Consider the following 25,618-nt stretch of genomic DNA (forward strand, 5'->3'; position numbering starts at 1 on the left):
CGACCTAGCATCTTTGCAAACCTTAAAACACTGGGTAAATATTAGTTATTATCATTATTCAGCTCAATGTTCTAGCTGGTCAAAATGTTTTTGAAACCTGTGATAACACCAAACAAGGCACAGATTCCTGGGGCATTCCACTGGACCCCTTCTTCAAAAGAAACACTGAATTACACGAGTGACGGTTATTCAAGTCTGGCCATTCAATTTTGAATCCATTTTACTGCAGAGCCATCTAGTCTACTTCTTTCTATCTTTTCTAAGGAATAGCAAAAAGACTATCAAATTCTTTGGTAAAATCCAGATAACTAAATCCATAGCCTTTCCCTAATCTACCAGCTGAGTAACTATGCCAAAAAAGGGTAATATGGCTATTCTTTCAAAGGATGAAATCATGCTCACTCTTTTGGATCAGCACTACTTTTTGAGTTTACCAACTTATCCCTTTATAAAATGTTCCAGAATTTTCCAAGGAATTAAAAGTATACAAGCCTAATGTTTAGACTCCATTCTCTTTCCACTTTTGAAAACTGGTAAACTTGTCCCTCAAAAAACAATTTTTTTAAATATCTAAAAGATTACTAATGATAGCTTAGTAATCACACCTCTTGGTTCTTTTTGTAGATGATACAGTTCACATCTAAAAGATTACTGATGATGGCTTAATAATCACACCTCGGTTCTTTTTGTAGATGATACAGTTCACATTGTTATTCATTTAGGAGATGACTTTTTAATAATCTGTTTTTCATTTTGGTTTTCACCTAAGTAGGAAAAAAAAAAGAAAAACCTATGATCGTCTCTGCTCTCACAACTTATAGTCTACTGAGGGAATACAAATATACAGGTAAGAAAGAAAGTGGCAAATAAATAGAGCTTTGAAGGAAGTGAATTATTTCAAGAGCTGTAGATAATAATACATTCCAAACACGGATTACCTGAGGAAATGGAATGTTGTGCTCAAGGAGCAATTTTACATAAACAGGTACATGCATAAATAAGGTGAAATAAGATAGGAAAGATAAGTGGAATACCAGGATAAGCAGTCTCCATTTAATCTTAGAAGTATCATCATGGAGCCATTGAAAATGTGTGAGTGGCAAAATAACAGTAAGATATGTGACTTAGTTATACCAATTTAGTATCTGTGAGGAAGATGGATGAGAGATGAGTAATGGGAAAAGCAATTGGAAGACTATTGTAATATCCCAGGGAAGAGGTTTAAAGAAATTGTTTAAGTAGACAGAAAAGAAGATGGATATAAAAGATGTTAATGAGTAATCAATAAGAATTGACAATTGATGATGAAAGATAAGGAAGAGTTAAAGATGACTGTAAGGCTATAAAACTGACTGGTGGGTGGGGGAGTGGGGAGGTGGGGAGATGGTATCCAGAAAAGATAAATGTTATTTTGAAGGAGGAATGCGTTTGGGAGAAAAGGAGTTATTTTCTATGGACAGCAGGCAATGGGACAGACAAGAGTAGAATTCAAAGAGATGGAGGTGACAATTAAGCCTACTGGAGCTAATGCAAACACCAAGAAGAAAGATATAGAGAAAGAGAGAACCCAAAGAATCTTAGGAGATTCCTACACTTAGGAGGAAGAAATATGAGAATAAACTAACAAAAGAGACTAAAAAAGACAGACTTGCAGCCAAGATGGCAGAATGAATGAATACTGAAAAATCCAAGATTTGTATCAGATCAAAAAATCCAATGAGAGAGGACAAGCTTGCTCCACTATATGTGCCCCAGTTCAGCTACACTCCCTTGTACCTCAATGACACCTCCAACTATAACACCAGAGTGACTTTGGCCAGCATCCACATCCTCACAACTCTACACTAATTTTGGTATCTCTCCTTGGATGATTAGGTCTGACTCTGAACATTATGTTAATCTGGCATAAATATCCTATTAACTTCTACCAGCTTTTTTATACTTCTGCAATCTTAGTTCCTGAAGCCGGAATTCTATGAAGAGTATGTTGTTCTACATGCTTTTATATTGACTACTGCAACATTTCTTTTTTTTTTTTTTAACCCTTACCTTCCATCTTGGAGTCAATACTGTGCATTGGCTCCAAGACAGAAGAGTGGTAAGGGCTAGGCAATGGGGGTCAAGTGACTTGCCCAGGGTCACACAGCTGGGAAGTGTCTGAGGCCAGATTTGAACCTAGGACCTCCCATCTCTAGGCCTGGCACTCAATCCACTGAGATACCCAGCTGCCCCCTACTGCAACATTTCTATACATTTTATAGTCCAAGAGAGATTTCAGCAAATTTGGAGGAGAGCTCTTCACCTTTTTGTTCATTTTGTTCTGGTCGGGATTCTTGAGGTTCTTCTATGATAATGAATTAATGGTAGTAATCCTTTCTGTGATAGGAGCTCTTCTGTAGATTTATCCTTTATGATAATCATCTACTAATGCATAAACTGTCCCTTGAAGATCATATATTGGCTGTCATCAACCTCTACTTGGATATTATCAATCTGTTACTTTATAATTTGATGCATTTAATAAAAAATGATTGAGAACAATAAAATGTTTTTTAATAATTTTATTTTTTCCCAATGACATGTAAAAACAATTTTTAACAGTTAGCTTTTTAAGACTTTTCCAAAATTCTCTCCCTCCCTCCCTACCCAAGACAGTAAAGCAATTTGATATAGGTTATTTGTGCGTTCATTCAAAACATTTCCATGCTAGTCACATTTTGGAAAACATTATGTCCAACAGTGGGGGGGAGGAACCCCCCAAGAAGATAATAAGGTGAAAAATAGTATGCTTTGATCTGCAATTAAACACCCTCAGTTCCTACCTCTGGAGGCTGACAGCATTTTTCCTCATGAGTCCTTTGGAATTGTGTTGGTCACTGTATGGTTGAGAATAGCTAAGTCATTCATAGTTGATCATTGTACAATATTGCTATTACTGGGTACAATGTTCTCTTGGTTCTCCTCATTTTACTTTGTATCTGTTTATGTATGTCTTTCCAGATTTTTCTAAAATCATCTTGCTCATGATTTTTTTTAAACCCTTATCTTCTGTCTTGGAATCAATACTAAGTATTGATTCCAAGGCAGAAGACCTTGGAAACTGGGGTTAAGTGACTTGCCCAAGGTCACACAACTCGAAAATTTCTGAAACCAAATTTGAACCCAGGAACTCCCATCTCAAGGCCTGGCTCTCTATCCACTGAACCACCTAGCTGCCCCCTCATTATTTCTTAAAGCACAATAGTATTCCATTACAATCATAGACCACAACTTGTTCAGCCATTGCCTAAACAATTTTTTATTACCTAAATTTTCAGTTCTTTGTCACCATAAAAGGAGCTGCTGTAAATATTTTTGTACAACTATGTAATCCCCCCCCCCCCTTTTTCAAACCTCTAGGTTGCAGACCTAGTAGTATTTCTGGATCAAAGGATATGAACAGTTTTATAGTCCTTTGGGCACACGTGAATAATTTTAAATGTTTGATTAAATAAGAAGGTTCAGATGTAGACTGTTAAAAATTGCTTTGATCTAGTTACTCAATATTTGAGATTGAAGCTTTACTTTTTTTTACATGTTCTGCTCCCAAATTTTTTATTTAGAACACCTGAATGTTTCATATTGCTCTCCATTTGATTTTGGATTCTCCTTCACAATGTTTTAACTTAATAGTTTCTAATAATATTTGCTTTATATTTTTTCCTACTCTAAATTTGTCATAGGTTGGTAGTTTGCAATTCAGAATTGCTTAAAAAATAAATATAAAATTAAGACATTCTTTGCACAGTGACTTCACATTTTTTATATTTTTCCTTAAAATTCTATTTTGAAAGTTTTATTAGATTGGCATTATATTTTGAAGGTCTTAGTTGTCATTTTGAATAATGTAAATCCATTTGTACTAGAAGATTTTATTTTATTTATTTATTTATTTTTTTAAACCCTTACCTTCCGTCTTGGAGTCAATACTGTGTATTGGCTCCAAGGCAGAAGAGTGGCAAGGGCTAGGCAATGGGGGTCAAGTGACTTGCCCAGGGTCACACAGCTAGGAAGTGGCTGAGGCCGGATTTGAACCTAGGACCTCCCGTCTCTCGGCCTGGCTCTCAATCCACTGAGCTACCCAGCTGCCCCCAGAAGATTTTATTTTTAATCAAAAGGAAAATATCTGTAATAGTGCATTTTAGAGCCAAGCAAATCATACTTTATGAATTATTCAATATTGTAATAAAACTTTTTATCATCCTTATTGCAATTTTACATTCAAATGTACTACAAGCATTATTAAAAAATCTATTTTAAGATGAGATATAAACATTGTCAAATACTTAAATGAAATTTCAAATTCAGATCCTGTTCAAATATATTATATAAACATATGATATCAAACAACTTACATTTCAAAATGTAAGCAGAAAGAAAAATAAAGGAAATCCAATTCAAACTACAGTAAATGAATTTTTTTCACCCCAGAACTACACAAGTGTCAACTGGAAGGCAATGAGCAACAGGAAAGGGGGCCACAAGCAAAGCCATTGCCAACACAAACAAGCTCAAAGCCCCGAATCTGATCAGAGAAATGCCCCAAAATACATGTAACCTTCAAGGCTTTGTGACTAGAGGCAACAAGTCTTCCAAAGAAAGCCTGAGAGTACTTGCAAAACCAAAACAGGGATCTTGGAAACCCCAGAGAATAGCAGTAGCAGTGCAGGAACGGCAGGGAGCCTAGCTAAGATATGGAGAGCCTGGACCAAGGGCTCCCAAGGTGCCTTAGCACTCTATCCCAAGACACCATAGAGGACCCACAGCCCTAAAGATGCACTGCACTGGACCTTAAAGATCCAAAAGGCTTATCCCCAAAAAGTGAAGGTCTGCAAAGAATCTGGGGAGATAAAAAGAGTCCACCATACCACCCAATAATGGAATGTAGAGCAAAGCATGGCACTGCCACAAAGCCCTAACTCAGGAACTAAAGCTGAAGAGATGAGCAAAACCACAGAAAACACTGAAGAGTATTAAAAATTACTGCACATCTTGAGAAAGATGTGCTCAAACTGTCAAAAGGGTAGTAATTATATAACAATTACAAATAGTGATTCAAAGGAAAAAATGGACTTTCCATAAGGCCATGAATATACACTTAGAAGAATGAAGGAAGAGATAAGAATGAAATAAAAGGTCTGAAGAACTGGAAGAACCACTTAGAAAAGTGGTTAAGTCTTACTCAAAAAAAGGACTTCCTGAAAACTGGATTCAACCAAACAGAAATCAATGACTCCAAGAGACTATAATAAATTAGAATAAAACTAAAAGATTGAAAAAGTATAATTGGTCAATCTGAAAATTATGTTAAAAAATAATAAATTAAAAGAGTCCAGAGCTATTAGAACTAGAAGGCAAAGATAAAAAGAAATCCACTGATCATCGCTTGAAAGGAATTCCAAAAGTAAAAGTTTCAGGAATGTCAATTCAAATTCTTAGGTCCTACATGGAAGAAAAAATACTTCCGGCACCCAGAAAAAAGCAGTTCAAATACCAAAGGATCCAGTCAGAATCATACAAAACCTGGTGGTTCCTACCATAAATTAGAGATCTTGGAATGCAATATTCAAGAAGCCAAAGGATACAGGTATATAACAAATACCTTACATGGTAAAATCAGGTATAATTCTAAGAGAAGTAAAAAATGGACCTTTAATGGAATACAGGTCTTTCAAGCATTTTTAATGAAAAGACATGACGAAAGAATTTTGAAATGCAAACACCAAAGAAATTAAGAAAGATTAATTTGAGAAATTTTCAGGGGTTATATATTCAGAAGAAAAAAAGTGTCCCTCCGAAACCGTAATTCTCCAATTGTTTTGAGTATACATAATGTACAAGATGAGTCCAGATGGCTAATGATGAAACATGTGACCTACCTCCTAATAAAGAGGTAAAAAGACTGTGCAGAATGAGGCTTTTTTTTTGGACATGACTAACGCAGAAATTTACTTTAGTATATATGTTTATAACAATGATTTTGTTTTTCCTTTATTCTCAATGTGAGGGAAGGGAACCTAAGAGGAGATGATTTATTCACTCAAAAAATATAATTTTTAAAAAAAATGGGTATTAAGGGAGAGTATATGGATCTAAAACAAATAAAATTGAATTTTTTTAAAAACAGTATCAAGGGTTAGTTAAATAAGAATAATTAAGGTGATAGGGAGTGGACTGGTTCTGTCCTGAGAAGAACATACGACCATGAAAGGAGATTAAAAAGTTTAGTCATCAAATGAAACACTTTTATTTTAGACAGATAAGGAGGGTTGGACACAATTTGGTATAGAAATACATAAAACTCAACAGGGGTGAAGTTAAGAGAGAGGATAAGACTTGGGAGAGAACAGGCAAGCAAAACAAATCCCCCAACCCTAAAAGTAGGATTAAAAGGGGAACAGGAGGAAGAGGAGAAAGCAAATTTTATGGGGTGTCCATAAACTGAGGAATGCTGAGCAAACTGTTTTATGAATATAATGAAATATTTATGCACTATAAAAAATAAGAAAATTTCAGAAATTCTTGATGAATATGAACTGATTCAGGGTAAAAAGTAAGCAGAATCATAAGAATTACTTACACAGAGACATTACCAAAAAAACAATGTTTGACTCAAGGAACTTTGACTAATGCTAAAGAGCAACCAGTTCTTTTGAGGACCTATAATGAAACATGTTACCCATCTCCTGATAGAGAGGTAATAGTCTCAACAGGGCAAAAAGATGTACATATTTTGTTACCATGTTCATTTGTTACAAGAACTTTTCTCCTTCATCTATCAGTTATTTAATGGAAGAGGTAAGGGAAGAAGGAAGGTAAGCAATTCTGAGGCAAAAAAAATGCTATTGCAAGAACTTTTAACAGAAAAGGAAATACAGATAAGACTATTTTTAAACTGTTTTGGCATTTTTTTTTAAGTTTTTAAGTTCAGAATAAACGTACTTAAAAAAAAAAAGAATTTAATTCTTCACAACATTCCTTATCTCTCTTTTTTTAAACCCATACTTTCTGTCTTAGTAACAACTCTACGACAGAAGAGTCTTAGGGCAAACTGGATTAAGTGACTTGCCATGGGTCACAATAACTAGGAAGTATCAGAGGCCAAATTTGGACTCAGGTTCTCCCAACCCTACTTACTGTCATCTAGTTGCCCCTCCTTTCTCTTTTAATAAAAATTTACCCTATAAATTTCAATTAGTCCATAGGAACTTACCTATCCTTCTTTATCCTCTTCCAAAATGTAGGTAAAGTGCATGTCAAACTTTTTATTCTCCTTTTCTACAATAATTTCTAAGATGATGTGGTCATTTCTATTCACAGGGCTTACAGATTCTACTCTAGTAACCACTTTTTCCCTATTAAGTGAGAATAAGGGCCAGAACATTATTTCTTCTTTGTACATTTCTTTTCTGTTCAAAGGATGTCAAGAAATGATTATCTGCTTGGTATATGACAAAAAAAAATGTTTCAGCAGATATTCATATAACTGAACTCCTTTATCAGTAATATATGGTATTTCTGTGCCAGGCTTTTCTGACCTGTTCCAAACTCCTCATCAATTTCTTCCTTCTGTCCAGGCGTTTTGTAGAATACTTGGATGACTATATCGCTTTTGTTTCCACCTCCAGTGATTTTTCATTCAAATACTTCCCACCATGCTTCCTCAAACTCTTCTTATTTCTGAATGTTCTCAGATGAATCTATTCTCTCAATATTTAATGCTATCTTAGCCTTGCAATTTCTTTTGAATAAGGCATACCATTCCAGAGTAATGCTCCCCATCATGAGTCCCATACCATCAAATTTCAATCATACCTACGAAATCAAATTTGCTTCCTTCATTAGAACTTCTGGTTAGTCTTGCTTATTAGCAATACTTCAGGCTCCTTGCCATTTTAGTTAGCTAGTCATTAACTCAAAAAACATTTGTTATCCACTAGTCAAAATACAGAGTTCACATAAGAGGAGTCCCCTATTCTCATGGAGCCTATAGTTTAATGTGAAGAGAGTAATAAGACGCCTACAACTAAATATCTCTAAATTCATGAGGTGCCAACAAAACACTATATGCAAAACAGGCATATATCTCAGATATTTCAAGTTCAGTTCCAGACCACTGTAATAAAGTGAATTATTACAATAAAAGCAACTTGCAGAAATTTTCTGGTTTCCTAGTGCATATAAAAGTTATGTTTACATTATACTATAGTCTATTACATATGCAATAGTATTATATAAAAAAAGTACATATACCTTAACTAAAAAGTGCTTTATTGATAAAAATGCTAAGCATCATCTGAACCCTTGGTGAGTCATCATTTTGCTGGTGGAGGGTCTTGCCTTGATGTTGATGGTTGCTGACTGATCAGGGTGGTGGCCTAGCTTTCAGCCTATCTTGGTTTTCTACATGCCTTCCTCACTAAGCATAATCATTTCTAGCTCTTGATTTAAAGTGAGAAACTTAGGACTAATTCTTTTCACTTGAACACTTATAAGAGGCCACTGTAGGGTTATTAATTGACCTAATTTCAAAATTGTTGAGTCATAAGGAATGGGGAGGCCTGAGGAGAGATAAAGAGATGGGAGAATAAATGGTCAGCCAATTTAGCAGTCAGAACACACATAACATTTATCTATTAAGTTTGCTGCACTGGGGTATTGGTAATATCAGAGAAGAAAAGAGGGAGTATTTGAGAGACATCTCAAAGGAAATCAACAGATTGTGGCAATGATTGGATTGGAACAGGGGAACATTGAGTTGAAGATGACACCTAGCTTCGGATGGAGATGCTGGGAGAATGGTGGTACCCTCAAAAGTAATAGACAAGTTCAGAAAGGGAGATGAGTGCAGTTTCAGGCAAATTGAGATTATCAGCATAGAGATGATAATTAAACCTATAGGAGATAATGAGATCATCAAGTCAAATAGGATAGAAGAAGAGGACCCAGGAACCCTGTGGGAGAGTCTTAGTAAAGGAACAAGACCTAGAAGAGGATTCAGCAATGGAGACCAAGACGGAACAATCAGATAGGCAAGAAGAGAACAAGGAAAAGGTGATCAGTAATGTTAAAGGCTGCAGACAGGTCAAGAAAAATGAGAATTGAGAAAATGCCAGTGAATTCGGCAATTAGGAGAGTATTAGTAAATCTGAAAGAAGGCAGTTTCATTGGATTGATGAGATCAGAAGCTGGATTGTAGGGGGTTAAAAAGAGAAACAGGAGGAAATGAAGACATCTAATTTTAGAAAGGCCTTCTCAAGAAGTTTTACCACAAAGGGAAAAAATGGGCATGGAAGTATCCATAGGTGAGGATTTTTTTGAGGCTGGTGGAGACAGGCATCTTTATTAGCTATGGAAAGGAGCCAATAGACAAGAAGAGAATGGAAACATTTGAAATAATAGGGATAATGGAAGATGTGATAGAATAGGATCTGTTGTGCAGATAGAGGGCTTTGCCTTGACAAAGAGTGGAGCCATTTCTTTGTGTGAGAAAAGAGTGAAGATATTGGCAGAAGACACTTGAATGATAAGAGATAAAGAGGAGAAAACAGGGAACTTTTAGCTAATGGCTTCAATTTTTTTCAGTTAAATGAGGCAAAATTCACAGTTTGAGAAAGTAAGGGAAGGGGGGAACAGGGGAACCTTGGGAAGTTTGAGGAGGGATGAAAAGATTTGGAAAAGCCAGGAGAGTGGAATAGTAATTTCATTAGGGAGGTGGAGAAGACCTACTGTAGCTGTAGTAAGAATCCAACTGAGATTGTATAACAAATTTTTAATATTATGTACTTTATTTTATGAATTTAAAAACATTATTCTGGGAAAGGATCCCGTTTTACCAGACTGCCAAATGGATCTATGAAACACAAAAGATCTATGAACCCCAACTCTAGGAGAATGTTATCAAGTGAAAAAGAAAGGCCTGAATGTATAATGAATTTTTAAAATATGAAATTAGTAGGCATTTTGTGCCAAACACTATGCTAAATTCTCAAAAATAAATACAAAGAAAAGACAGTCTTTGCATTTAAGATACTTACCTTCTAACAGGAAACAACACAAATAAGAATATGGTAGCAAGAGGTGGTCATTTTGGTTTGGAAAGATTCAGGGTTGGAAGAGGAGCCACAGGAAATATACTGGCACACTCCTTCCAGATTCATCAACAGAATTCATTTAATTATGAAAGGGAAGAGAAGGAGAAGAATGAACAATATAGGCTTTGGAGCAAAATGGCATCTTAGAAGATACCAAGGGAGTGGGGAAGAATAAAGTGAAGTATGGCTGAAAAGTCAACCTTAAAGAATGAACCAGGAAAATCACTATTCAGAACAAAGGGATCCCATGGCCTAAGGCAAAGGGACAGGGAAGGACAAGTTACTGAATATAACTACTGATAACTGAGCAAAATTATCAAGATAGAGGACATTTATTGTCATGCCAGGTAAAGTCTTTGACATTTATTAGTTCACTTAATCCTCATACCAATGAGAAGGAATTTCAGGTTTTCTTATTTACATTTTTTGGATTAAAAAAAAAGAGATCCAAAGTTATTAAGTGATGACTATATAATCAAAGATAATATCAAAAGTAGAATTTGAACTAGATTCCATATTATTTCTACTCTATCACACAACACACATCTACAATCAGTTTTTCAGTTATCTTTATTTTTATTATGTACTAAATATTCCAAAACATGCTTCTGGATATCAAGGTTCAATTTTGAAAGAGTGATTAAAATTTTTTATTTTATATAAATCTTCAATGACAGGTTTTTTTCCTTTAAGGTTTGATGAACTTAATGTTACTTATCTTCAAATATAATGTGTTTTCAAAGATTCTGGAGGCCAGGAATACAGCAATCAAACTACAATCTTGAAAAGCTTTGCCCTACACCTGGATTTTCCCCGAACTCTTATCTGTGATTAAAGGTATTACTGACCTTCCTGGTTGAGGATGAAATAAAAGTACTTTTTTCAGGCCTGACTTAAATTCCCTGAAATGGAAAACTTTATTCATGGACTGCTGTTTTCAATACAAAATGGCAAGGGACCCTACAGAGCAGACCAAGCACCAATCAGTCACCTCTATTCACAAGAAATAATTCAAACAAGCAGCAAGGTGCCTAAGATGGTTTAATATAGGTTTTCTTTCATCTCTAATGAGACATATAATGTGTCAGATGGTGCAGATAAGTTTGTTTTAAAGATATCCAAAAATGTTATGAGAACACCATCACTATCAGTTAGTCTTATTGGGAAATACTTGAAACAAGTCAAAGCTTTTTGTAACAAACTTTGTCACTTCATGCCCAGATAAAACCAAATGCCTCTTAACTGGCCCCCTCTGCCATCCAATTTATCCTGCTGCTCAATTAATCCTTCTAAAACACTAAATTCTTCATGTCATTCCCAACTACTTAACAGAACAAATCCAAATTTATTAGTCTAGCATTTACAACATTCCAATCATTATTTACTGAATTAAGTACGAATTCTTTTCCTTGGCATTCAAGGCCACTCCCCAACTTGACACACTACTTTTCCAGATTTATTTTGTATTCTTCTTAATAGACTCTCTCTTCCAGATAAAACAAATTATTCTCTGCTCTAAAAATCTATTAAGTTGGAAGGTCCCACCTCAAAGGTCATATAGTTCAACCCACATCTGAACAAGAATCCCCCCCACACACACACAGCATGACCAACAAATAGCTATCTGGTCTCTCTGCTTGAAGATCTCTGTGGAGAAAAAGGAAGCTCCCATCCCCAAAGTAACAGTCCTTTCCACTTTTTGCAACTTTACTTTCAGGAAAGTTTTTCAATATACTGTAAGTCAAGCCTAAATCTGCCTTATTAATAATCATCATAGCTCCTACTTCTGTACTAGTAGGCCAATCAGAACAGGTCTAATCCATTCTTCACATAACAGTCTCTCAAATACTTAAAAAGCTATACTCTCTTCTCTAGATTAAACACTTTCAAATCCTTCAACCAAAGCTAATATGCCCAAAAATCCTATCACTATCCAGGTTTCCCTCATATTCTAAATTCCAGTACATTATACTTGATGTAGAATGTACAGCTTATCACTGTTCAGGATGAGGGTAGAGTGAAGCCAAAATATTATTATAAACTATGCCTTTCTTAATGCAGACTAGTAAGGCATGATTAGCTTTCCTGGCTACTGTCAACACTGTGGAATGGAAAGGAGCTTGCATTTACTAAAAGCTCAAGCTGACTTTCTTCATTCAGTTCCCTACCCCTAGCTTGCTCTTCCACCAGAGCCCAAATCAAATCCCATCTATCCCATGAAGCTTTTATTTTTCTTCTGCTTGGATCAGACCTCTTTAAAGGATTTATTTAGGTTTTGAGTGATAATATATGTATTACCCAGTGAAATTGTTTGTAAACTTCAGGAGCGGGGAGGGAAAGGGGGGGGGAACAATATGAATCATGTAACTGTGGAAAAAAATTTTTTTAATAAAATAAAATTTAAAGTATTTATTTACAATTACATAGTATAGTAATTTGTGTCTTATTTTCCTAACAGAGAGGACAGGGTGAAAAGATTCATGAGTTAGATATACTTGGGATCATTTTTAGAGTCTAACATAGCACTCTTTATACAACAAATGCTTACTCAATGTGCACTGGACGAAATGATCTTGTTTCCCACTGTTTTTCTCATCAATTGCTATTATGAGAGCTCTATTTTTATGAGGCTAGTCTCTGTACCACCACCTGAAGACCACATTTCATTCTTGTCCCCATGCCTCTGTCCAAAATGTTGCTTATTTCACTATTAACCTCAAGCTGAATCATTCCTCAAATTTCTATTTACTCTCTCTACAAGGTCTTCCAAAACCAACTCCAGTGATCTTTCCCTTACTCTTAATTTTGACATAGCATAAGCTCCTTGAAGGTAAAACAAACTCAAAACTTCGGTCCTTATGTCTCCAGCACAATGTATTGCAAATATTAATATTAAACAATATTAGGTGATTCTTCCCCTACCTAATTATCTGATGCTATTGCATATATTTCTTAATGTCCAATATAATTACATGTATACTCCCCTAAGGGTCAGAAAGTACATCTTCTACTCAATTCATATCTCCAAAATGGAGCAACTAGTAGGAAATTATGACAATCTTAAAGCATTCACATACAAATATACAAATACTATGACTTATGCGGCTAATGTTTAAATGTTACCCAACATCATTTACACTTTTAATTTCATACAAAACAAATGTACTAAGAAAACTAGAATTCAAATATATTTGATATTGACAATTACAAACAACCATAATTCACTTTAGAGAATTTGAAAAACTACTATAAATGAGTTTTTTCTTTATTACTAGGGTTTTCACACACACTTCAAGAATGTTATCTTTATAGTTTAAAAAAAATTACAATATGCAAAATGCTAAATTTGTGAAATTTACAGAGCAATGAATTATCTTTAGTCATGCAGTCAAGAAATTTTCAAGTGCTCTCAGACACAAAACTTTATCTACATATCTGCCCAGGCTTTGTCCGAGTTTAAAAAAAGTTTATGTAGGAGTTGTTTAGACAGTGAAATCAATTAATAAACATTCATTAAACACCTAAGATATAGTAGGCATTTTCACTAAGGATGGGGAATATAAATACAAAATCCCTGTGATCAAAGAACAAACATTCTACTGAATTATAGAACATATTCAAAGTTAAGTAAATAAAAGACAATAACTGACAGAAGACAGAGAAATAAGGAAAAGTTTCTGGAAGAAAATTGCACTTGGGCTATGTCTTAATGGAAGCAAAGGATTCCCTCTTCCTCATCTCTTATCACCAGATAACTTCTGTAACTAAATCCTCCTTAACCAATGTCTCTCATGAAGAGGTGGCCATTTAATCTCAAAGCACTGCCATCCTGGCCTGAGATCCCTGGGGCTGCTACTAAGCCATCCTCCATCCCACCCTCAGTCTCATTTATCTTCAATTTGTAAGCATTCCTACTTCTCTACATGTCTGGCCCATCCTCAAAAAAGCCTCACTGGATCTATTCATCCTTACAAATTATTGTCCAATATCTCTTCTCCCTTTCTTAAACTCCTTGAGAAGGCTTGTCTCTACTTCCTTTTCTCTTGCTCTTAACTCTGCAGTCTGGCTTCTGACCTCATCATTCAACCAAAACTGTTCTCTGTAAATCTTGAAATCTCTCAGACTTGTGAATGATAAAAATTTCCCCATCAGGGAATTCTTAATTGGAACAAATTCCCTACTGAGAAAACTTCCCCATTTTGATGTGAGAACTCGCCAGGATCAGAAATGGGAGGACCTCTACTCCAACCTACTTAAGACTGCTTTAGGGGAAAAAAAAAACTCCTTGCTAAACAAAGAAAGTACTTGGATCCATGCTTATGGTGGGGCAAGGAGTTCTTTGAGCCAGGCCTGTTTTTAGAATTGATACAATGAGATGCTGGTGTACCTAAAAGGGTCAGGCAAGTTTTCTCTTGATGAGATTAGTTGACTCAGCTGTGTTTTTTTCTGATTCAGACTTACTAAGGAGATTTGTCTACTTAGCAGGAATTCAGATGGGCAGTCCTTTGGAAAGTGTCTAGAGTGATTGGTAGATGTAGAGACTTAGGGGAGGTGACAAGGGAGAAAAACCCCTATATAAGAAAAAGCAGAATCCTTTTGGAGATATATTCCTTTTGGAGGATCTCTGATGAGGACCGCTTGGGAAGAATCTCTTGAGAGAGGCTCTGGAGAAGGGAAACTCTTGGAGGATAATCTCTAAGGAGGTCTCCCTAGAGCTCCTCTAAGGGGACTCTGTCCCTCTGGAGGCTCTGGAGAGAGGCCCTTTGGAACAGTCTCTGGCTGGAAGGCTCTCTGGTGAAGCTAGCTGAGATGGAACTGGCCTGGTGTTACTAGAATCCTTGTTTAGTCAGACCTTGTGGTGAGTGTTAAAAAACTGACTGATTTCTCTTTTAAGACTCAGGTCTAGGCCATATTGGCTTGAGGCCCTTCATACTTATTCCTTTCTTACCCTCTCTCTCTTTCTTTGATTACTCATTGTATTGTTAATTAAAATCTCTATAAAACCCAATTGACTTGGGTATTTGAATAATTGGGAATATTTCCCTGGAGACCACCTTATATTTGAATTTTAAAACCCAAGACACTGTAGTGAAACATATTTCTGCGGTCAAATTTACTCACTCTCTCTTATATCTATCACACTTTATATCTTCTACTATTTTAATCACTACAGTTTAAGACCTCAACCATTTTAAAATCTCACATCTCTCTAAATTTACTAATGATCTCTCAATTGTTATATCTAATGTTTGTTTTTCTCAACCTTAAGACTTTTTGATTTCTAGGCATGCTTTCAACCATCTTGATATTCTTTCCCTGTAGGTTTTTGTAACAGCTACCTTGTCTGACTACTCTTTTCCAATCTCCTTTGCTGGATCTTCAGTCAGACCTCACCTACTAATCATGGATATCCTCAAAGTTCTGTCTTAGGTCCTTTTCTCTTCTCCATCTATATGGATTTAATTAACATCTCTATGCAAAGGAAAGATACCATTGGGGGGACCAACAGGAAGTTAGACAAAAGGCGATGCTGGCCTAAAGTAAAGTATGTCAAGAACAGAGAGAAGGGGATGAATATGAGAGATGCTCAAGAAGTGAAATTAATAAGACTTTAGCAAGTGACTGAATATGGGATGAGGGAGGAGGGGAAGAAAAGTTGAATAGAATGGCTTTAAGGTTGTAAATCTGGATGACTGGAAGGATAAGGTTACCCTCACTAAAATAAAATTAGGAGGAAAAGCAGGTTTTGAAGAAAAGATGATGACTTATGTTTTGGAAATGCTGAGTTTGAGATGCATTACTAGAGTCCCAGCTGGATAGGTAGCTTTGGGAGTTAATGTGCAGAGATGATAGTTAAATCCATGAGAGCTAATGAGACTACCAAAAAGACTGAGGAGAAATCACAGGTCAGAGTCCTGTGGTACCCATGTGAATAAAGGTAGGATAAGGCTGAGGAACCTGTAGATGAGACATGGGAGTATTCTGACAAGGTAAAATATAATTACAACATAGCAGTTAGGAAAATACCAGTAGGAGAAAGCAGTGAATAATGTCAAACTCAGAAAAACCTACTGGACCCAATACTAGACAAAACAGTAAACAATGTCAAACTCAGAAAAAACTACTAGACCTAATACTAGAGATCACTGGTTGTCTTGGAAATAAGTTTCAATTAAATGAGATCTGGGCACGTTTATAAGTAGGACATAAGGGAAAGAGCAGATAAAGAAACTGAAAATTAAGAAAAGAAAGGCAATGATTGAAGGGACGAAGAACTTAGAAAAGAGGAGATGATGGAACTAAGAACACTAAGAACTAAGAAATTGGCAAGAAAAAAACACTTCTAGGGCAGCAGATAGCACAATAGATAGAGCACCAGGCCTGGAACCAGGATGACTTAGCCTCAAATCTGGTCTCAGACACTTCCTAGCTATGTGATCCTAGCAAGTCTTACTTAACCCCAATTGCCTAGCCCTTGCTGCTCATGTGTCTTGAACAGATACTGAGGCAGAAGGTAAGGGTTTAAAAAAATACTCCTTCCTCTCTGAATGGAGCAAAGGAAGAGAAACAGGTAATACTATAGTGATTTGAAACCCAAATTAAGGAGAGGTAGCTCACAAAAATTGGCCTCAGTTTTTTCAGGGAAGTTTGAGATGAAGTCCTCTATTAGATGGAAGAAATGTGATAATTTAAGTGTCTTGAAAAGAAAAAACTGGAGAGGCAGAAAGGAAAATTTCAATAGAAAATCAATTTTCCTAACCTCTTGCCCAGATTTTACCCCTAATTTTTCAGAGGAAGGGAGAGAAGATAGATGCAAACTTTACCTCCACTTTTTTTTTAACCCTTAATTCTGTCCTAGTACCAATTCTAAGACATAAGAGCAGCAAGCATTAGGCAACTGGGGTTAAGTGATTTGCCCAGGGTCACACAGCTAGAAAGTGTCTGAGACTAGATTTGAACCCAGGTCCTCCCAACTCCAGGCCCAGCACTTTCTCTACCTAGCGGTCCACTTTTAAGAAAGTATTGATAACATTTTTTTTTAACAGAAGAGATATTTCTCAATAAATATTCATACAATCTTCACCAAGACAATTCCCAGAGAACATTTAAGCAAAATGTCTTAGTACTTGTCACTTTCCACTTTAACAGTTACCAACTGTTAACAAAAAGGAAGGCTTTGTGCTTTAACTTTGATAATTTGGTACCAACACTGTCTATTGTATTTTATCTGAGTTTTGTTGCCTTTCAGTGTTGTTTTATTTACATTGTTGTAATCATCATGTGCAATAACCTTTCCTCACCCTTATCTTCTCCTTACTCCATTTCCTGACTCCTAGAACCCATCCAATTCAGGCTGCTTGACTGCTTAAACTAAATGGACCACTTTCAGTGAGAAGGGAGAACTTCCAGGCCTTACCATCTGCCCTCCCCCTGCTCCTAGTATCTTCCTGGCCATATCACCTACTATACTTCTATGCTCCACAACACCTCTGGCACTACCAACTAACCTACTACTGATAAGTCCTACTTAGGGCCCCCTGGTCCTTGCCACTAACCTGTCCCTAAAATGGTTTCTGGGACTTTCTGTCCACCCTCTCTCTCCAAATTCTCTAATTTGTTACAGTCCTTGAGAGCAAGGATCATCTCACTCTATTAGGGTCCACGGAATCTGGCATGTAGTAAGCCCTTAACAAATGCTTTTTTTGTTGTTCATTTATTCTCATGTCTGAATGTTATACATGCAGGTACCTTTATAGCATAATAATCTTTTACTAGGGGGCAGCTGGGTAGTTCAGTGAATTGAGAGCCAGGCATAGAGATGGGAGGTCCTAGGTTCAAATCTGGGCTCAGACACTTCCTAGCTGTGTGATCCTGGGCAAGTCACTTAACCCCCAATTGCCTAGCCCTTACCACTCTTCTGCCTTAGAACCAATACAGGATTGATTCCAAGACGGAAGGTATGGGTTTAAAAAACAATAATAATAATATTTTACTATACTCAATATGCCAATTTGTTTATTCTCCAGGTAGTAAAATACATACTCTTTTCATTGAGGAGAAGGGATCCATATGTTTGTGTTAGTGGTGCTCCCTCCTATTCCCTCCTTCCTGAGTTCTGGGAACATCAACATCCCAGGCCTATTCCTATATATACATGCAATCTCTGCCCTGCCTGTGAACCACATTAGACAAAAGGGCCCACTGCAGCAGTAGCTTCAGTGACAAGGAAAGAGAAAAGCAATGGTAACACTCAATCTCATCATCTGACTGAAACTGCCCTCTCCAAAGTTATCAGGGAGCTCCTAACTGCCAAATCTTATTGGACCCTTTTTGATCCCCATTTACCTTGGTCTCTCTGTAGCCTTGACACTACAGATAAACTAGCCACCTTTTCCTTTGGACACACTTTCTGCCATTGCTCTCTATGGCTTCTTCTCTACTTGTCTGACCTCTTTCTCAGTCTACTTTGCCAGATCTTAATCATGCCCACAGTGGGTGTCCCTGAGGCTCTGGTCTGGGTCCCCCTTCTGTCCAATCTCATTTAGTGATCTTATCAGTTCCCATGGGTTCAATTATCATCTATCTCTATGAAGAAGACTGATACATACATATATACCACCCCCATTTCCTCTTTCTTGAACCACGATCATACACATCCAGCTACCTTTTGAACACCTTAAACTCAATGTCCCAGAGGCATCTAAATCTCAAATATCCAAACTAGAACTCATTATCCAACCCCCCCCTCCCAAAACCTCCCCTCTTCCCAGCTTTCCTACTAATGCTGACATCACCACATTCCCAGTTAACAAGTTCATAACCCTCAGGGTTATCTTCAATCTCACTCCCATTCACTCCACATCCAATCCACTGCCAAATCCCTTCCTTTCTACTTTCACAGCATCTCTCATTATGCCCTCTTTTCTTTTTCCACATCATATTTCAGGGCCTTCTTGTAATCATCCAAGTAAAACGTACTTTCTTTAACTGGTCTTCCTGCTTCATGCCTCTCCCCACTCCATTCATCATTTACTCAGCTGCCAATGTAATTTTCCTCAAGTGTGAATTCTACCATGGCATGCTCTTATTCGAATAAATTCTAGTGGTTTCCTACTATCTCTAGGATCAAATGGAATTTTTTTTTTATTTAATGCTCTTCTCAACACGGTTCCTTCCTACCTTTCTAGTCATCTTAACACTACTATCCCACATGAAACCTATGATTTATTCAGCCATATTGTCTTACTTGCTAGTCCTTGCATATGATATGCCATCTCCAGACGCCACACCTTTGCACTAAATGTCTTCTAATGTCTGTTATGCTCTCTCCTCAACTCCTTTTCTTAAGTTGCCTTGGCTTCCTTCAAGACTCAGCTAAAATTCCAACTTCTACAGGAGGCCTTTTCTGGTCCCCACATCTGCTAGCACATTACTCTCTGAGAATATCTTCCAACTACTCTGTATCTATGTTTTACATACCTAGTTATTTTCATGTTTTTCTCCCCCATTACAATATAAGTCCTTGAAGGCAGGGCCTATTTTTGCTTTTCTTTGTATCCCCAGAGCTTGGCACAGTTCCTGGCACATAATGACTTTTGTCCACTAAAAAGTCTCCCCTGGTAACCACAATGCCACATCCTTACCTAAGACTGGCTATGAATCCCTCTTATCTGAGGAAAAAGACAGAATCTAAATATAGCTCCAGCTTATCATCAACTGGTCACCAGCTGGAACTGAGAGGTCACCCTAACTGTCCTCTTGCTTCAGTGATGAGTCTTCTCAATTGGTTATCTGGGAAGGTCTAAGGAGCTCAGAATTGCCAACAAAAACCCTTTTCTCAGGGTCTCCTAGCTGATCTACCAATCGGAAAAGTTAATTCCACATATTAGGGTCAAACTAGTGACCTATAAGGTCCCTTCCTTCAAGCTCTAAAATCTTCAAAACTATTATATTTCTTTGTGTATTGACTTAGTAGACAGATGAAGTTTAGTGTAGTCACCTTGCTCCTAATTATCCTGCTAGTTCCCAGAAGGTCCAGGACAAGTTTTCAGACTCCCAAATCCAGATGAAAAATTACTTACTGTAGTTTAAAAAAAACTGCATCACCATGAAGCCACCATGGTGATAAACCTCTTTAAAATTAGCTAGGGTGATTCCTCAGACAAGAGCTATATAGACCATCACCAGGTTAACACTCAAAACCTTTCCAGCTTGACAGGACTAGCTGGAGCTTGCACCTTAAAAAACCCAGGGACATTTCCATGGTAAAATGATGCGCTGAAAAACGATTTTGGTGGAGAATGTCATTATTCTCCTAAAAATAACAGTTTACATTTATATAGGGTTTCATAGTTCACCAAACACTTTTACCTATATCACACTTGTGCCTCACAACAATACTATGACAGAGTAGAAGAATTACCTATCTCTATTTCACAGATGAGGAAACAGATAAACTGGTATCCCAAGATCACACTGAAAATAAAACAATATCTCTGGAGGAGATTGAAGGTTTCTTTGGAGAAGGTATTTTTTTTTGGTTTTGTTTTTTACCATACAACACATACAATCTACTTCCTGAACTCACTTCAGGATAAGATCTACTTTAAGTTCTTAAAGTTCAAGTGATTACAGATATTTAAAAATTGAAATGGGTCAGAGATCATCTAGAAATGAAGTATTTAAGTATTTGTCATGGACCTCTGGTCCATGGTAATATCTAATGAAGCTAAATCTCTTCTCAAAATGATGTCTTAAAACCAACTACATCAAAAACCAACATAATTGAAGCCAATTATAATTATGAAAATATTTCTTAAAGTCCACAACCACATGTTAAGAACCTTGATCTAGATGAAATTCTTCATTTTATGAGAAAATTAAAAAGCGTCTGATAAGGTAATTTGTTCCCAGTAACCTGGTAAATTAGTGGCGGATGCAAGAAAACTCATCTGACTCCCAGGCTACAGTGTTTTCGACTATCTAGAACTGATTCCCAAAATGTTGATTGTGAAACTGCAAATGTATGGATATAGGGAGGAAATCAATTCTGATTTTAGTTTTAAAGATGTCTTTAAGACAATTGTCAACAATTTCCTTCAACCTTAAGTGTTTTACCAATTCAAAGCTTTCTGGAGGAAATAATTTTTTTATCATAAAATCAACAAACAACTAGCAGTCTTGTTTGAGGATAACAAAGGGGTTAAGTCAAGGAAACATTCCTTCCTCTTCAGAAACATTAATGTTATTCTATAACAAAGAATTGCTTTCACTTTAATATCTAAACAGACCAAAACAATTATGTAAATTAAGTTTTTACTAAGTATGTCAGATTTAATGATTTGGTGGTCCATTTGTTTACTGATGTTTACACCCTCCAGTCTCAAGTCTGTAGTTTATATATATTGTAAAGTGATTGTTCCCTTAAGTTAAGTACTATTTTCAAAGGTTAGAGAGTTATACTAATGTAAGTTGGGAAAACTGTCAGATACAACTATTTTCTTCTTAAGGCTAATAATTCATGTGTAGTAAAACATTTTTTGGGACCATTAAAAGTATATCTGAAGGATGACCATGATCATCATTTTGGTGCAAAAAAGAGGTCAAACCAGGAATTAAAATGCTAGATGCTGATAGGGAAGCTACTAAATACGAAAAACACATACACTTCCTCAGTCTCCTAAAAACCACCAGCTCATTTTAGCTACAAGTTAAACTCTAAAATCATAAACTTTTAAACTATTTTTTTAAAAGCTCATCAGTGAAAACATAGTAGGCACATTTTCTCTAGAGTACACAACCTTCCCAAATTTATATTTCAATGTTAGTGAAATAATTTAATGGCAAGCTAATGATTACTGCTTCAGAAAAGAAGTTTAATAACTCATATTCCTATAGGACTTTAAAGTTTGCAAAGCACTTTTTCTACAACAATCATATTATTGCCATTTTACGGATATGTAAACTGAGGCTCTGAGAAAGTAAATAACAATTCATAAGTGAAACTAGGTCTCTATGCCTCCAAAATCCATTGCTCCACAATGCCATGCTGATATTCTCAGCTTTCTATTTGGAAGCTATTCAATTCTAAAAAGCAAAGCCAACTCCACTCATCACTCAGCAGGTACCCTCTAATATTTAATACAAAAATAGGGATAATGGATTTATCAGATTTCTTTTCATTAACTTATACAACAGAAAGCCATTCATGACACTTGTAAACACTATAGTTATGCTGCATATAACATTAAGAAAAAGAGTTCATTTTAATTGAACAAATAGATTAGATAAACTGGTTGGATTTATTTCTGCCAATCAGCACAAAACTTTATGCTTCAAAGAGAATACTTGCCTCAGGCAATTTTAACATTTGAATACTCTTAAAGTTACTTCACTCTTGAACTCTGACCCACCTCAAAAAATTTTAACAAAATATTAGTAGCACCAATAATTTTAGAGTCCACTGATTCATTTTAAGTTGAAGATCTGGGAGAACTGCTACATTTTGAACATCACCTCCTCAGATCTGTCATTATTAAAACTACTGGAATTATTTACTAAATAACTTTAACCATCATTTGATAAAACTCAAAGAATTCAGCCATCTAAAACTCTAACATTATAGATATATTTAGAGAAGTATTTCAGATTTGCAAAATGTGAGCATCTGAATATAAACAAGAGATGATTAATAATTCCTTTACATAGGCAATGGCACAGTCCTGCGACATATTATTGATATTAAAAAAGTTGACAAAAATGCAGTACATACACAAGCAAAGGATAAAATCTGGCACTTTCTCCTCTTTAAGGGGAAAAATTAAATAGCAGAGGAATGCTTAACTATACTCTATAAAAATATTGAATAAAATGACAGGTGTTCATTCTTTACTATTGTTCCTATACAATAGTATTAGGTCACTAGTACATCCTCTTTATTAGTCACAACTCATAAGGAAGTAAGATCTTATTCAAGACAGTAAAGCAAAATAACTGAAAAATTTAAGAGAAACAACACTCAATATCCCTAAGAGTTTTGCATTAATGACACTTATGGTAAACCTAATCTATAAAAGGGTGACCAGTGTCATCAAATCCAGCCATTTCTAATTCTTTTTTCCAAACCATACCATTTCCTTTGTGTGAACTAATTCTTTCTAGAGAGGGAAAACATCAAATATTTTCAGTTTTCAATTTTCAGCATCCTATTCAAGTCTTAAGTACTCTATCATAGTTTAAAACAGAGACTTCACAATCACTTGAAAAATAAATTATTAGAATCCAATTTACTAGCTGAAATAAAAGAAATTTATTGATGCTCAAAATAAGTTAAATTTAGAAACAGGTTATTTTTAAAGAGGTGCCTTTCACTCACTCCTAAGTGAGTTTCAAAAGTGCCTATTTTGCAAATGTAAACTGGAGAGTGGGCCATTACTGCAATTTAACTAGTATGGAGGTGTAGAGGTTGGGGGAGGGGAAAGGCAAGAATGCTCTAGACACTTGGATCCTCCAGAACAGTGGCAGACCCTGAAAATTTGGGGCAGGGTCTTGGTGTATGTGAATGTGATTTGGGCTTTTTTAGGGGGAGCTGATCATACCTTTTCCCTTGGCACTGGTGCTGCTATTGCTGCTACTGCCAACTGCACAGGCTGAATCTTTCCTGAACCTCTTGCTCTGAGGTCTCACACTGGACCTTAAGAAATGATGCTGGTCCTGGGAGGATGCCTGAAGGGGGGACGAAGCTTGCTGCAGGCTGGAGGAGGAAGGGTTATTATTATTATTATTATTGATAATCTTCTCCTCTTTCTTTGTGCTGTGGCTGGTCTCTTCTGCTGCTTCTCCTCCTCCAGCCCCTTCTCCTTCCAGGGACTCCTCATCTGCTGATCTCTTGCCCAGCTTTTTGAGCCCTTCCTCCCCGCTGCTGCTGTCTCCCAACTTCACTGTCATCCTATGGGAAGGGGGAAGAGGAAAGAAAAAAGGAAAAACCTCATGAGACCCGTAAAGGAGAGAAAATCCCTGGCCCAGTGAGGGGAGAAGTTTAGCTGCAGAAATTCCCTCTCAACATGGCCGCCGTTGTTTGTTACAAATCCCCTCTCGGCTCCTTTGCCTGTCCCGGCCCAACAGCTCGGGCCCGGTCTGTCAGGGGGCCGAGGACGGGTCCTCAGCCCACCCCCACCCCCACCAGAACCGACCCGGAAGGCTCCGGACCCTTCCAAGGGGGCTAGACGGCGGATTTGCCAAGGAAACGGCCCAGCCAAAGTCAGGCGTCTGAAGCACTCGCGAAGAGAGAGAAAACCAGAGCAGCAGCAGCCCCAGACGGCGGAGACCCCGGGGAGCTGCGGGGCCCCCGAAGCCGCTGCAGGGCCCCCTCTCCGTCCTACCCATGCTGCGGGTCCTCGGGGCCGGGGGCTGTCTTCTTTCTCCTCACCATGGAGCCGAGGTGATCCGACCTACCCAGGGGGGAAATGGTTCATCGTCCTAGATGCAGCAGCAGCTTCTCTGTGCGTGTGGAGCTCTCTCCAGCTCTGACTCTGGGGCTGGGGCTGGCCAAGGCTGCAAAGATTCCCAACTCCTTCCCCCTCCCCCCACGATACCCCCCCCCAAAAGGGGAAAGGACTACAACATTTTGCACACCTACTCCTGCCACTAGCTACAAGTTCACCCCAGTAAAGGGGCAGAGGGCTCAAGATCAAGTGCAGGAGCCAACATCAAGCTGACTACTTTGCACAGAGGCTAAAAGCTGCTGTCACCTTTTTGCATTTTAAAAAAAAATTATAAACAGCTATCAAAGCCCTCAAATCCCTCTCAGTTATTGTCTTCTGGTATCATAAAAGAAGTTATTTCAAAGACAAGATCCTTAGATGATTTCAGAATAAGACTAAAAAAGGTGTTTGGGGTTTTGTTTTTCCTTTTTCTTTTTCCAACAAAAGAGCCTGTTGCACCAAACACTTAGTAGTCTATAGGTGAGTTTGATGCAATTATTTCCAAGTAAGCATATGAAATTCTTCCTTTAAAAATCTTTATCATCATTGTTATAGTTTCTTATCCCCTGAATGTAAAAATTCCACAAGTTAAAATTCGCTCATCAAAAAAGGATTCCCTCAAAACTCAGTTTCACTCAAAAACTTAGCTAAATTATCTGTGGCCAAAAATATTAATCTATGTATTATAAAACAAAACTAACCATTCCCACGAACACGACCCTTGGAGAAAAAACAACCTATTATTTAAAAGTAATTTAACTAATGCTATTGAATATGTGCTACAGTATTTTAAAGAAATAAAGTTTTCTTCAATAACAAAAAAAAACTTTAAACTGGACATAACATCAGCACAGGGCCAATATTACATATTGTGTATAACACAAAGAAATCTAAAATCTGACTTTTCACATATCTAATCTGTGATGTAAATCATTAACTAGTAAAACTGGTATGAGCTAAAAGTGACATGAAGCATCAAAAACAAGATAATACTAAAAACTT

General features: G+C 36.9%; 1 protein-coding gene across 6 annotated transcripts in view; it reads right to left on the minus strand.

Annotated features, from left to right (window-relative positions):
- CRAMP1 (cramped chromatin regulator homolog 1) overlaps positions 1–25,618 on the minus strand; it is a 125,276-nt gene that overhangs the window by 91,124 nt on the left and 8,534 nt on the right. For 3 of the 6 annotated variants that reach the window (XM_007499336.3, XM_007499335.3, XM_056805654.1), the window contains one exon: positions 23,732–24,081. In XM_007499336.3, the coding sequence (XP_007499398.2) occupies positions 23,732–24,081 (350 nt within the window). Of the gene's footprint in view, positions 1–675; positions 765–23,731; positions 24,082–24,514; positions 24,699–25,618 lie in introns of those variants that run through there. The other 3 variants (XM_001364785.5, XM_007499337.3, XM_016424173.2) reach the window with 3 other exon arrangements.

The sequence above is a fragment of the Monodelphis domestica genome, chromosome 7 (assembly GCF_027887165.1).
Source record: "Monodelphis domestica isolate mMonDom1 chromosome 7, mMonDom1.pri, whole genome shotgun sequence".
In the NCBI taxonomy this organism is placed as follows: Eukaryota; Metazoa; Chordata; class Mammalia; order Didelphimorphia; family Didelphidae; genus Monodelphis; species Monodelphis domestica.